The 11,610-nt window shown below is 51.5% G+C and overlaps 1 protein-coding gene across 1 annotated transcript; it reads right to left on the reverse strand.

Annotated features, from left to right (window-relative positions):
- Positions 1-689: 689 nt before the first annotated feature.
- Positions 690-11,278, reverse strand: LOC144676571 (E3 ubiquitin-protein ligase TRIM39-like). The gene is given in 7 exon segments (XM_078536968.1): positions 690-3,485; positions 3,972-4,090; positions 4,813-4,835; positions 6,051-6,128; positions 6,130-6,285; positions 8,371-8,466; positions 9,766-11,278. Coding segments are annotated over 7 exon segments (1,494 nt in total). The 5' UTR covers positions 10,186-11,278; the 3' UTR covers positions 690-2,883.
- Between the last annotated feature and the right edge of the window lie 332 nt (positions 11,279-11,610).

Raw genomic sequence — 11,610 nt, forward strand, 5'->3', positions numbered from 1 at the left:
ATGGGCAATAAATGCTGGCCCAGCCCACATCCCATGAAAGAATTTTTTTAAATTATATTCTAACCCTCCAGTTACAAAGGTTAATCTGAAAGCTAAATTCAAAGCCATCAACATAGGATAGTTACCAGGAAATCAAATAGGAAATTCAGAAGAAACTTGTTTAAAATCCTTCCATGATCTCCCCCCTCCCTATCTCTGTAATCTCCTCCAGCCTCACCACCCACCGCAAAATCTGTGCTCATTTAATTCTTGCCTTTTGAACATCCCCGATAGTAATTGCTCCATCATTGGCGGCCATGTCTTCAGCTGCCTAGGCCCTAAGCTTTGGAATTCCCTCCCTACACCTCTCTACCTTTAAGATGTTCCTTAAAACGTACCTCTTTGACTAAGCTTTGGATCACCTGCCCTTATGTGGCTCACTGTCAGATTTTGTTTTATAATTGCTCCTGTGAAGGATCTTGGGATGTTTGATTCAGTTAAAGGCACTATATAAATACACATTGTTGCTGTTGCCAGGGTATTAGAACCTGTCCGATCAGAAATGAAGGAATAACTTATAAATATGTTAAGTGGGAGATTCAGCGCATAATAACCGGGAATAATTGGGAACACACAAGGTTCACAAGGACCTTTGGGGATGGACAATAAATGCTTTACCTGAATGAATTAAAAAGTCCCACCATGACAACATTTTCCCATAAACGTTGTTTATTCAAGAATAATCAAAGAAAGCAGTTCAATTACAACCCTTGAAGATTTCCCATGAACCAATTTGCAAATTAGTTAATACATTTGAGAAAAAACACACATGACAGTAACATACGATTGGGAAATATTTCAAATGGAAGACCCCACTCTTGATGCCACCCTCTGCCCTGATAAGATCTTATTATACTTGGTGTTTACATTAACTAAAACATGCGGAGGAATATTATTTTGAGAGTTCCCTAATGCAATCATTCTCTCCTCATTTTCTCTACCCACCCCCCACATTCTCCCTCCCCATCCTCTCTCCCTCTCTCCCCATTTCCACCATGTGAATCCTCGGGGAATGCCACAGGAGCCCTGCTTTATAAAAGATAGCGAGCAGTGTCAGTGAGTCCCCATTGCAAACTCCGATGGGGTCTGACTACATGTTCTTATACCTATTAGAAGAGTTCTTCATGGTGCCCTAGCCAATATTTAGCTCCCAACCAACGTCATGTTAAAAAAAATAGAAGAGGGGCAAGATTTTTAGTTAGGTGGGTGGGCTCGATCGGCGCGGGAGTGGCCAGCGAATGGCCAATTAATGCCCAGCCAGCGTGAAACGCGCGCTGAAATGTACGGCGCTGCCGGGGTGAGGGCGGGCGCAGATGCAAGCGCTGGTGGGCGCGGAACGAAAGCTCCCCGAGGGCAGAGAGCTGCCTCAGGGAGCTGAGGAATTTAAAAGCAACCAATAAAGATATTAAAATCCAGAAAAACACGTCCACGCGTCAGAATCAGTCACCTGAACGTCTCAATGGTGAAAATTCAGACCATTTAAAAAAAAAATTAGTAACGGAAACCTCATCCCACCCTTGGATGAGGTTTCATCAAAAATGCAAAGACTGCCTGGCGGATTTGCCCGTAAGAAGATGTAACTCTTTCGAGTTATCAACAGATCGCATGTAACTCTTTCGAGTACATTCACAGTTTTTGGTTTCCGGGAGTGGGACATGAACCCACAACCTTCTGATTCAAAGGCGAGGGTGCTATGAACTGAGCCACAGCTGACACCTCGATTTGCCCGTAAGGGTGGACGGACCAGGAAAAATCAGGGACAATTGGAACTTTAATGGGCTTAATTGCCCTCTTAGCTGTCGGCTGGCGCGCTTCCGACTTTTGCACGTGCCCGCTGACCAAAATATCTCACGAGCGCAGGATGACGTCGGGGTGCTCGCCCGCGCATTGTTTCATGCTCGGGTGGGTCGGGCGCATGCCCGCGCGCCGACCTAAAAATTCGGCCCCAGGTTACCTTGTCACGATCACGTCGTTGTTTGCTGCCAGGTTGCTTTGCACAACATCAATTGTCGCGTTTCCTACATTACAACAGTGGCTGCATTTCAAAAAGTCCTTCACCAACTGTAAAACGCTTTGCGATGTCCTGAGTCAGATGAAGCCAAGTCTTCCTTTTATTAATATTCCGACCCTGAAAGCATTTGCCACGATCTGAACATAAGGGGCCCAGGTCTTCAGAAGCAGCAATGCTGGGCATATTGCTCACGCCCATGAAGTTTTCGGGGCTATGATTATGGCCGGAATTTTCCTTCCCCAGCGCGGCTGAGGCGGGGCTGCCCGGACTTTTGGTGTGACCAGTGGACCCTGTCCCTATAATGCGCATTTTCAGCCAGGACTTTGGATTCCAGCTGCAGCAGAAATTGACCAGCGCAGACCCTCCAGGGCAAGACCGGCGAGCGCAGGAGACGACGGACAAGGAGAGGACGTTTTACGGCATTAGCTGCCATATTCAGGTAAGATTTTAAAGGTCACAAGTCTTTCAATGAGTGGGTGGGTGGGTAGTCAGATCAGGTCGAGTCGGGGAGGCAGTCAGGCTGATTTGGGTCAGTGGGATAGTTGGGTCGGGTGGCTCATCAGGACAGGGGAGTAGAGGTTCGAGTTGGATCAATTGTGGTTCTCAGTTCATTTACACTGATTAATCTTTGAATTACACCAGGGATTAAACTGTGGAACATTTCCAGGGTGAGTATCCAGGTAAATCCGCCAACCCTGAGCTCAGGGTCAGAAACATTTGGGTATTGCCTGTGGCAGCGCAAATAAACCAACTGAAAGTTTAAACCTCCCGGGAAATCACAGCGCGCGCGAGTGTGTCGGGATGTCTGCATGGTCCTGATGTACAACACCGATTTAAAACCAGATTCCACTGTACTGGGCTTCGGAAGATTCGGGCAACTGTTTAAAATAAGAAACTTTCCGTGTCTTTGGGGTCTTGGTGAGAGCTAAATTGTACCTCTCCGTGCTCAAGTAAGGGTGGAGTTTCTCAATGAATGTGTCAGTGAACGTGTACAGGTGAGACATGTCATCAGCGTTGTAAAATGACACTTGTCCTCCCTCGTAATCCAGGTAAACACCAACTTTCTTTACTCCCGCTTTCAGAGGCAGAGGTGTAGGAGGCGAGGTCATAGCTTCATAGACTAATACTTCTTCATAGTGTTCATTGAACAGTTGACACATAATAGCCCAAAACCCAGTAGCAGGTTCCTGTTTAGAGTTGTCCCTCCCAGACACAAACTGATAAGCCACACCCAAGCGCCAGCTTTTGTTATTTACCAATGCCACCTCCCAATAGCGTCTTCCTGATGTGAATCCCTCAGGCTCCAGGATGCTTGGCCAGTTGACAGTTTGCCTCAGGTTGTGATAACGAGCTGGCCCACGGTGATACATCATCATATTGAGCAGCTGGAGGCTTCTGCTTACCGTTTCTGCATCGAGTGTCAAAGCAGCTGGAGCTGAAACACAATTGGACTCAAAGATGAAGCTTGTGAGTTAAAGCCTTTGACAGCACATCCCGAATTCATGATTCCTTCTACAAAGAAAGACGAGGGCAGCATGGGACACCATTACTGACTTGGACAATTATCAGTATTCCTCCATTGTCAGCGGGACAGCATCTTGGAACTTCAACTTCAACAGCACGGTGGGATTACCACCCCTCCCCCACCAACACCGACACGGTGGGATTACCCCCTTCCAACAGCACGGTAGATTTACCTCACCCCCCCCAACAGTACGGTGGATTTACCCCAAGTGCAAAACGAGTGTCCTGTCCACCACCGCTTGATGTGCAGCCATTGGCTGCGGCACTTGCTACATTACAGCAGGGACTGCCCCTCAGGGAAGTACTGAGCTGGCCGTCCCGTGCTTTGGGATATCTGTAGGCTTGTGACAGGCCCTACGTAGGGGCAAGTCCTTCCTTCCGAATAAGGTGCTATTACCTGGTTTGAGAACCTTGAACATCTGATTCCAAGCTATGTACTGTAGAGGGCCACAGAACTCTTCCAGGGTCAGATCGACAGAAACACTACTCGTATTTCCAGATTCGCCGCGGCCTGATCTGTTCAAACATTGTTGGATATTTAAACTTTGCAATAAAAATCATTTGAGTTCACGTTACACTCAGTCAGCATGGTACTCTAGTTTAACTCCAGCTACACTGTGCTTTAGGAGCAAACCCTTTTTCATGGGTGATACATTAAGGAAGTTGGTATCGGACTTGGTTGGAAATAGTGTGCAGGGTGAACATACTGTGGTGCAGCCAACAGCTCCTTAAGTAAATACTGCAACATCCCAGAGGGAGGTGGGGGTGTAGTGGTAATGCCATGGACTAGTAATCCAGAGGCCCAGGCTGATGCTCAGGGACACGGGTCCAAATCCCACCACGGCAGCTGGTGGAATTTAAATTCAATTAATAAATCTGGGATATAAAGCTAGTCTCAGTCATGGTACCCATCTGGTTCACTAACTCCCTTTAGGGGAGGAAATCTGCTGTCCTTATTGGTCTGGCCTACGTGTGGCTCCAGACCCGCTGTAATGTGGGAGGTAAATAAAGTTGAGCTAGAGATCTAACTGAATGGCGGGACAGGCTTAAGGAGCTGCATGGCCTCCTCCTCCTGTTCCCATCTTCCAATGGAGGCTAGGGATTAGGTAATACAATGAGGAAAAGGTAGGTGGGGTTTAGTCCTCTCAAAGGGCGACATACTAACGATATTATAATGATCCCCTCAATAGAAGGGTCAACGTGATTCACATGCATTGATATAAGGGTTCGTTACATACCTTTCAACAATGGGGGCAGGATTCTGAAATGCAAGGAAGAAAGTCAAGAGAGTTAAGCTTAAATTTAAACTTCTTTGAACTAAAAAATGCACTTTTGATGAGGATTATTTCTCATTTTATTTCTTTAAACAAAAACCCCAAGAATTAACTAAGCAGAAGTGAACATTGGGATCTGGTCAGCTGCGTCCTCTCGGACTGAACCCAGTTCCACTCCATCCCCTTTCACCTGAGGTTCAGCACTTACATCAGCACCCACCTGATACACAGCGACGCTCATTACCACCTGCAGGAAGCAGATGGCTCAGCAACTGCTACCAATTCTACAATTTAAAAATTGGCTCACCTTTCACACTCAAACAGCCACAATAGGTGAGGGGGGAGGTTGGGGTGGGGTGCAGTGGGGGGAAGAGGTAAGTTGAAGGTAACTCTCTGGACAGGAATCCTACGGGATGGATTGGAACACTGGTTTGACAACCTGTCCAACGTTGACTTCAATGAAGAGGAAAACGAGGGGCTGAGTATAAAACCAGATCCTGATCCTGTCAGTTCCCCCATAGGTTAGATTAAAAATTGCCCCAACTGCAGAAAGCTGGCACGGACGTGATGGAGTGAATGGCCTCCCTCTGTCCAGTAACCGTTCTATGATTCTAAGCTATTCTATGAACAATTGTTTTGAGTTTCTTTCGTGTTAGTTTAAGGTTATTCTCTGGCAGCGTTCGCTATTCATTCCTTCTCTCCTTAACTGTCCAGTCTTACTTATGAAAATACGAACAAGGAGCGGGAGTAGGCCATTCAGCCCCTCGAGCCTGCTCTGCCATTTAATAAGATCATGGCTTATCTGATAGTAGCCTGAAATCTGCATCCCACCTACACACAGCCCCCCCAATCACCCCTCCTCGCTTACCAAGAATCTTTCCACCTCTGCTTTAAAAATATTCAAAGACTCTGCTTCCACTGGCTTTTCAGGAGGAGAGTTCCAAACACTCATGACCCTCAGTGAAAGAATTTCTCCTCACCTCTGTTTAAAATGGGCGACCCCTTATTTATAAACAGTCACCCCTCGATCTAGATTCTTCCACAAGAGGAAACATCCTCTCCACATCCACCCTGTCGAGACCCCCTCAGGATCTTATATGTCCAGACAGGGACCGGAGACGACATCATAGTAAAATTCCACACCCCGCACCCCCACCCCGTTTACCAAAGAGATTCTCATTATCATGCACGAATGCTTGTACCTGCAGCAATAAATCCACATCTTGCACGGACAATGTCTGCTGTATATCAATTATCTCCTGGTTAGATGATGAGCTTTTTGTCTGACAATTCCCTCATGTTTTCTTCTACCTTCTGCGTTATGGCTTTTTCCTTCTCTTCCAGCTTTGTCATCAGAGCGAGTTTCTCGTTGCTCAGGCACTGCTGCATTTCATCAAACTGAACCTCAATTCTTGCCCGCAGATCGCTGGCTCGTTTCTGTTAATGACCAGAGCTTGCATTTAAGTAGCGCCTTCAATGTCATAAATGCACCCCCACCAAGGTGCTTCACAGGAACAAAATACAATGACGAGCCACATTAGGCTGTGCTTCCCGAACTCTTTCCTGGTCTGACCCCACTGTAACGCCTCAGAATGCGCGCGATCCCAGAGTGAAAAATTGGAGGAGGAGGAGGAGGTGGAGGGGGAGGGAGGTGTTACAAGTTGTTTCAGCGGCTTCGGGGCACGGAGGTTTCAGTTGTTGTTGGGTTTGCCAACCCTCCCGGAGACTCCGGGGTCACCCCCCACCCCTCAACCTCCCAGCGGCTATCGAAAACAGTCCAGGTTTTAAACGAGAGGATTTCCCCATTAAACCGATCGACTCCTGCCCCCAGCAGCCACAGGGGCGTTTCACCGGACGGCATTCCGCGGGCAGGCGGGCGTGTGACATCGCGGCCCAAGCACCGGGCGGACAGGGCGCATGGGCATCGCTGCCCTGCCCGCTAGTGCCGAGGCGAGTGTGGTGTGGGCCGGAGAGGAGGGAGAGGGGAGGAAGCCCGGCGCTTCAGCAGGGAACAGGCGAGGCCGATGGGTCCCGGCACTGGAGCGCGAGGGTCCGCGCGCACTGGAGCGCGAGGGTCCGCGATTGTCACCGTCAGGCAGGAACAGGCCGGGATCGCTACCTTCCAGCTGCAGAGCAGAACCCAAGGCGGCTGCTTGCCTGGTGTGTCCCGTGCCAGGTGAGGGGGAGGGGGAGGGGGAAGGGGAGGGGGGAGGGGGAAAGGGGAGGGGAGGGGGAGGGGGGAAGGGAAGGGGGAAGGGGAGGGGGAGGGGGGAAGGGGAGGGGGGAGGGAGTGGGGGTGGGAGGGGGGAGTGGAGGGAGGGGGAGGGAGGAGGGAGGGAGAGAGAGGTGGAGTGGGGGGAGGGGGAGTGGGGGGAAGGGAGGGGGAATTGGGGGGAGGGAGGGGGGAAGTGGGAGGAGGGAGGGGGAAGTGGGGGGAGGGAGGGGGGGAAGTGGGGGAGGGAGGGAGGGGGGGGAAGTGGGGGGAGGGAGGGAGGGGGGGAAGTGGGGGAAGTGGGGGGTGGGAGGGGGTGAGGGAGAGGGGGGGCGGAGGAGGGGGAGGGGGAGAAGTGGGGTGAGGGGAGGGGAGGGAGGGGGAGGGGGGAGAAGTGAGGGAGGAAATCATCCTTCAAGAGTCCCCCGGGTGTGTATTTGTGGGTGTCTGCGAGGGAGGGGTCTGAGCTGGGAGAGAGGTGGCGGGGCGAGGTCTCAGCGTTAAAGGGCACCTGATCGCGATTCCAGCGGGCACCTGTGCGCAGCGGTGCCTTGAACTGGCCAATTCTAAAACAGGAACGTTATCAAAATCTGACACCAAGCCACATCAGTAGACATTAAGACAGGCTTGGTCAAAGGGTTAGGTGTCAAGGAGGGTCTTGGTTGGAAAAGAAAGGCAGAACTGATCGAAGATTAGCCTTGCTGATAGTTGAGGCCTTCTTCCTCTTGAGCTCTCTGCCCCAAGGCAGCTCCAGCCCCCACCACAGGTAGGGCAAGGAGGCAGGTCCTGAATCCCAGCTGAGACAGGGATCAAACCCTGCGCTGTTGGCACCAACCTGATCCAGCCAACTGGCTGCGCCAAGGTGTCCAAGTTGCTGCGGCAACATGCACATTGTGGCCTGGAGTTACAAATAGTGACAGTAGAGGTTCCAGTTCCTTTCCATCACATGGGCTGAACAGGAATCTCTCCCACTGTTACCACCAATGGCATGTGTTGGAAGAATTTACAAGTTGATAGTCCACCTGCTTGGCCATGCCATGAACGTGCCTTCCTTGGCTGCCAAGTCCTGGGGTGGGACTCGAACCTGGAGTTCCTGGTTTAGAGGAAGGGACGCTACCTGTTGCTCTACAAGACCTATTGAGACCTAAGAGAGCTCAAATGAAGGTAGGGTTGGGTGAGGCTAGGTGTGAGCGCAAATTAATGTGCGCATCGAGTTTCAGCTGATTCATAACTAAACTACATGTTACTTTTTAGAACTGGCTCCTGGTTTTGGTGAGAGCATATCTGTGCTCAACTTTCAAATGCCTCACCTTCAGCCTCTTTAGATTCTCCGTGTCTTCACCCATTGCAACCTGTATTTCTTCAAGTTGTTTCAGTAGAGAATCCATCACTCCCTGTAGCTTTTCCTGAAACAAAGTGGTGAGTGTTGAACAGGGACAGATCTGGTTTCACCCAATTAAGGATGTGAAAGCACTGGACAGGGCACATGAAAAAATATTCACGAGAATCAGGTTCCTCATTCCTGGAGCCAGTTATGTGGATGGACTGGGGCTGTTCTCCTTCAAACAGGAGGTTGAGAGGACATTGGATAGAGGTGTTCAAAATCACAGGGGGTTTAAACAGAGCAGAGAGGGAGAAACTGTTTTCACTGAGGGAAGTGTCAAGGCCAGAGGGCAATGATGTAAGGTGTAATTTTACCGCCCAGAATTAAGGCAGGGATGGGCAATGAATGCTGGTCTTCCCAGCAACATCCACCTCCCATGAAAGAATAAAAAAACCCATCCAACCTCCCCCCCTCCAGCTCCCCCCCACCACCACTACACCCCCCCACACACCCCACCCACCACCACAGCTCCCCACCACCACAACGCCCACAACTCCCCACCGCCCACAGCTCCCCACCACCTTACCACCCAGCACCACCACACCCCCCACCACAGCTCCCCACCACCACACCCCCCACAGCTACACACCACCACACCACCCAGCACCACCACACCCCCCCACAGCACCCCACCACCACACCACCCACAGCTCCCCACCACGACACCCCCCACAGCAACCCACCACCACACCACCCACAGCTCCCCACCACCACACACCCACAGCTACCCACCACCACACCACCCAGCACCACCACACCCCCCCACAGCACCCCACCACCACACCACCCACAGCTCCCCACCACGACACCCCGCACAGCAACCCACCACCACACCACCCACAGCTCCCCACCACCACACCCCCCACAGCTCCCCACCACCACACCCCCCAGCACCACCACCACCACACCCCCCACAGCTCCCCACCACCACACCCACCACCACACCCCCCACAGCTCCCCACCACCACACCGCCCACAGCTCCCCACCACCTCACCGCCCACAGCTCCCCACCACCACACCCCCAGCACCACCACACCCCCCCCACAGCTCCCCACCACCACACCCCCCCAGCACCACCACGCCCCCCCCACAGCTCCCCCCACCACACCACCCACAGCTCCCCACCACCACACCCCCCAGCACCTTCACACCCACCACCCCACTACCCACAGCTCCCCTCAACACCACACCCCGCCCTCCTCCACAGCTCCTCCCACCTCCACAGCTCCTCCCCTCACCATCCCCCCCTCACCCCCACCCCCAAACCATCCACCCCCCCCCACCTCCTCACAGCCCCCTCCCCTCCCCTCCCTCCATTACCTTGTAGAGCTCAGCTGCTTCCTTTATGGGTCTGACGGTGTGGTCTTTATGAACCCTGGACATGGCGCACACCAGGCAGATGGCTCTCTGGTCGTCCTCGCAGTACAGCTTGAGCCTCTCGTCGTGCTCGGGGCACTGCGAGCCGCCCCCTCCCCGCTGCCCGCGGCCCTCCAGCAGCCCCCGCACACTGGCCACCAGGCTGGCGGCCAGGCGGCTGGCCCTGAACGTCGGCTGGCCGAGCTGCCGCTGGCACTGCGGGCAGGAGGCGCCCCGCAGCCCCTCGGCCTCCCAGTGCTGGAGGATGCAGGCGCGGCAGAAGATGTGCTCGCACTCCACCGTGACCGGCTCCCGGTAGAAATCCAGGCAGATCGAGCACATCGACTCATCCTTCAGGTTTTCCAGCTCCTGTTCCGTGGCCATTTCAGCAGCAGCTCCTGTGTCCTGCTCCTGTTTCGTTTCACTACTTCTGCAAGTTTCGCTTTCGCACAGACCAGGAAGGATGACTCCGTTTAAACGGGGCAGGGCAATAACTCTTCCAAACCCCAACGCCCTCTCGATCCAATACTGAGTTAAAACTCAGCAGCGGCTGCCTGTTGACTCGTTGCAATGAAATTGCAGGAAGAAGGCTTCAGAGCAGCAGAAAGTACTGGGGAATGCAAAGATAGGTTTACAATGCGCGGGGAGCTACAAGCACAAAACAGCCACTCGTCAATACGACGTGGTGGGGTGGCAATAATTGAAATGTGGCTTCAAAATGAGTGAGGGCTGGGCGATTGATATTCAAGGATGCAAAGTGTTCAGAAACGATAGGATAAAGGGAGGTGGGGTGGCAACTGTGGATTAGGCAAGACATTGGAGTATTGGAAAGGGAGGGTGTCCTGGAAGGGGCAAAGATCGAATCCATTTGCTTGGAGCTGAGAAGCAAAAAGGCTCTGATCACACTACTGGGGGAATTCTACAGACCTCAAAACAGTGAGAGAGAGAGAGAAAGCAGCAAATCTACAGGGAAATCACAGAGATGTGCAAGAACTCTATAGAGTGATAATGTTGGAGGACTTTAATTTCCCAAATATTGATTGGGATAGTGTTAGAATACAGGATTAAGAAGGGGAAGAATTTCTGAAGTATGTTCGGGAGAACTTCCTTGACCAGTATGTTCTCAGTCCAAGTAGAAAGGATGCATCTCTGGATCTGGCGCTGGGGAATGATGTAGACCAAGTGTCTGTGGGGGAGCACTTGGGTAAGAGTGATCATTGCATCATAAGGTTTAGATTAACAATGGAGAAGAGCAAGGAACAATCTAATACAGGACTCCTAAAGTGGAAAAGGGCTAAATTCAATGGGCTGAGAAGAGATCAAGGCAGGATAGAACGGAACCAAAGACTGACAGGAAAAGCTGTGAAGGAAGAATGGGTGATCTTTAAGGCTGAGACGCTTCAGGTACAGGCTAGGTACATTCCAACGAGGGTAACAGATGGGAGAACCAAAACCACAGCTCCTTGGATGGCAAGGGAGATAGGAAATATGATGAAACAAAAAGACAAGGTGCATGATGCGTGTCAGGTGAGTTCTGCAAGCGAACTAGTGGAGAAGTGAGGAGGAAAATATGACTGGCAAAGAGAGAAGATGAGAATAAACTGGCAGTTAACATAAAAGGGAACCCCAAAATCTTCTACCAGTTGTAAATAATAAGTGGGTAGAAGAGCTGGGGTGGGTCCAGTTCAGGACCAAGAAGATAATATTTGCTTAGAGGTGCAGGGCAAGACTTATTTAACGAGTCTTTTGTATCAGTGTGTACTAAGGTAGAGGATGTGGTATCAGTAGAAGCGGAGATTGTAGAGAGAG

The sequence above is a fragment of the Cetorhinus maximus genome, unplaced genomic scaffold (assembly GCF_964194155.1).
Source record: "Cetorhinus maximus unplaced genomic scaffold, sCetMax3.hap1.1 HAP1_SCAFFOLD_1707, whole genome shotgun sequence".
Taxonomy (NCBI): domain Eukaryota; kingdom Metazoa; phylum Chordata; class Chondrichthyes; order Lamniformes; family Cetorhinidae; genus Cetorhinus; species Cetorhinus maximus.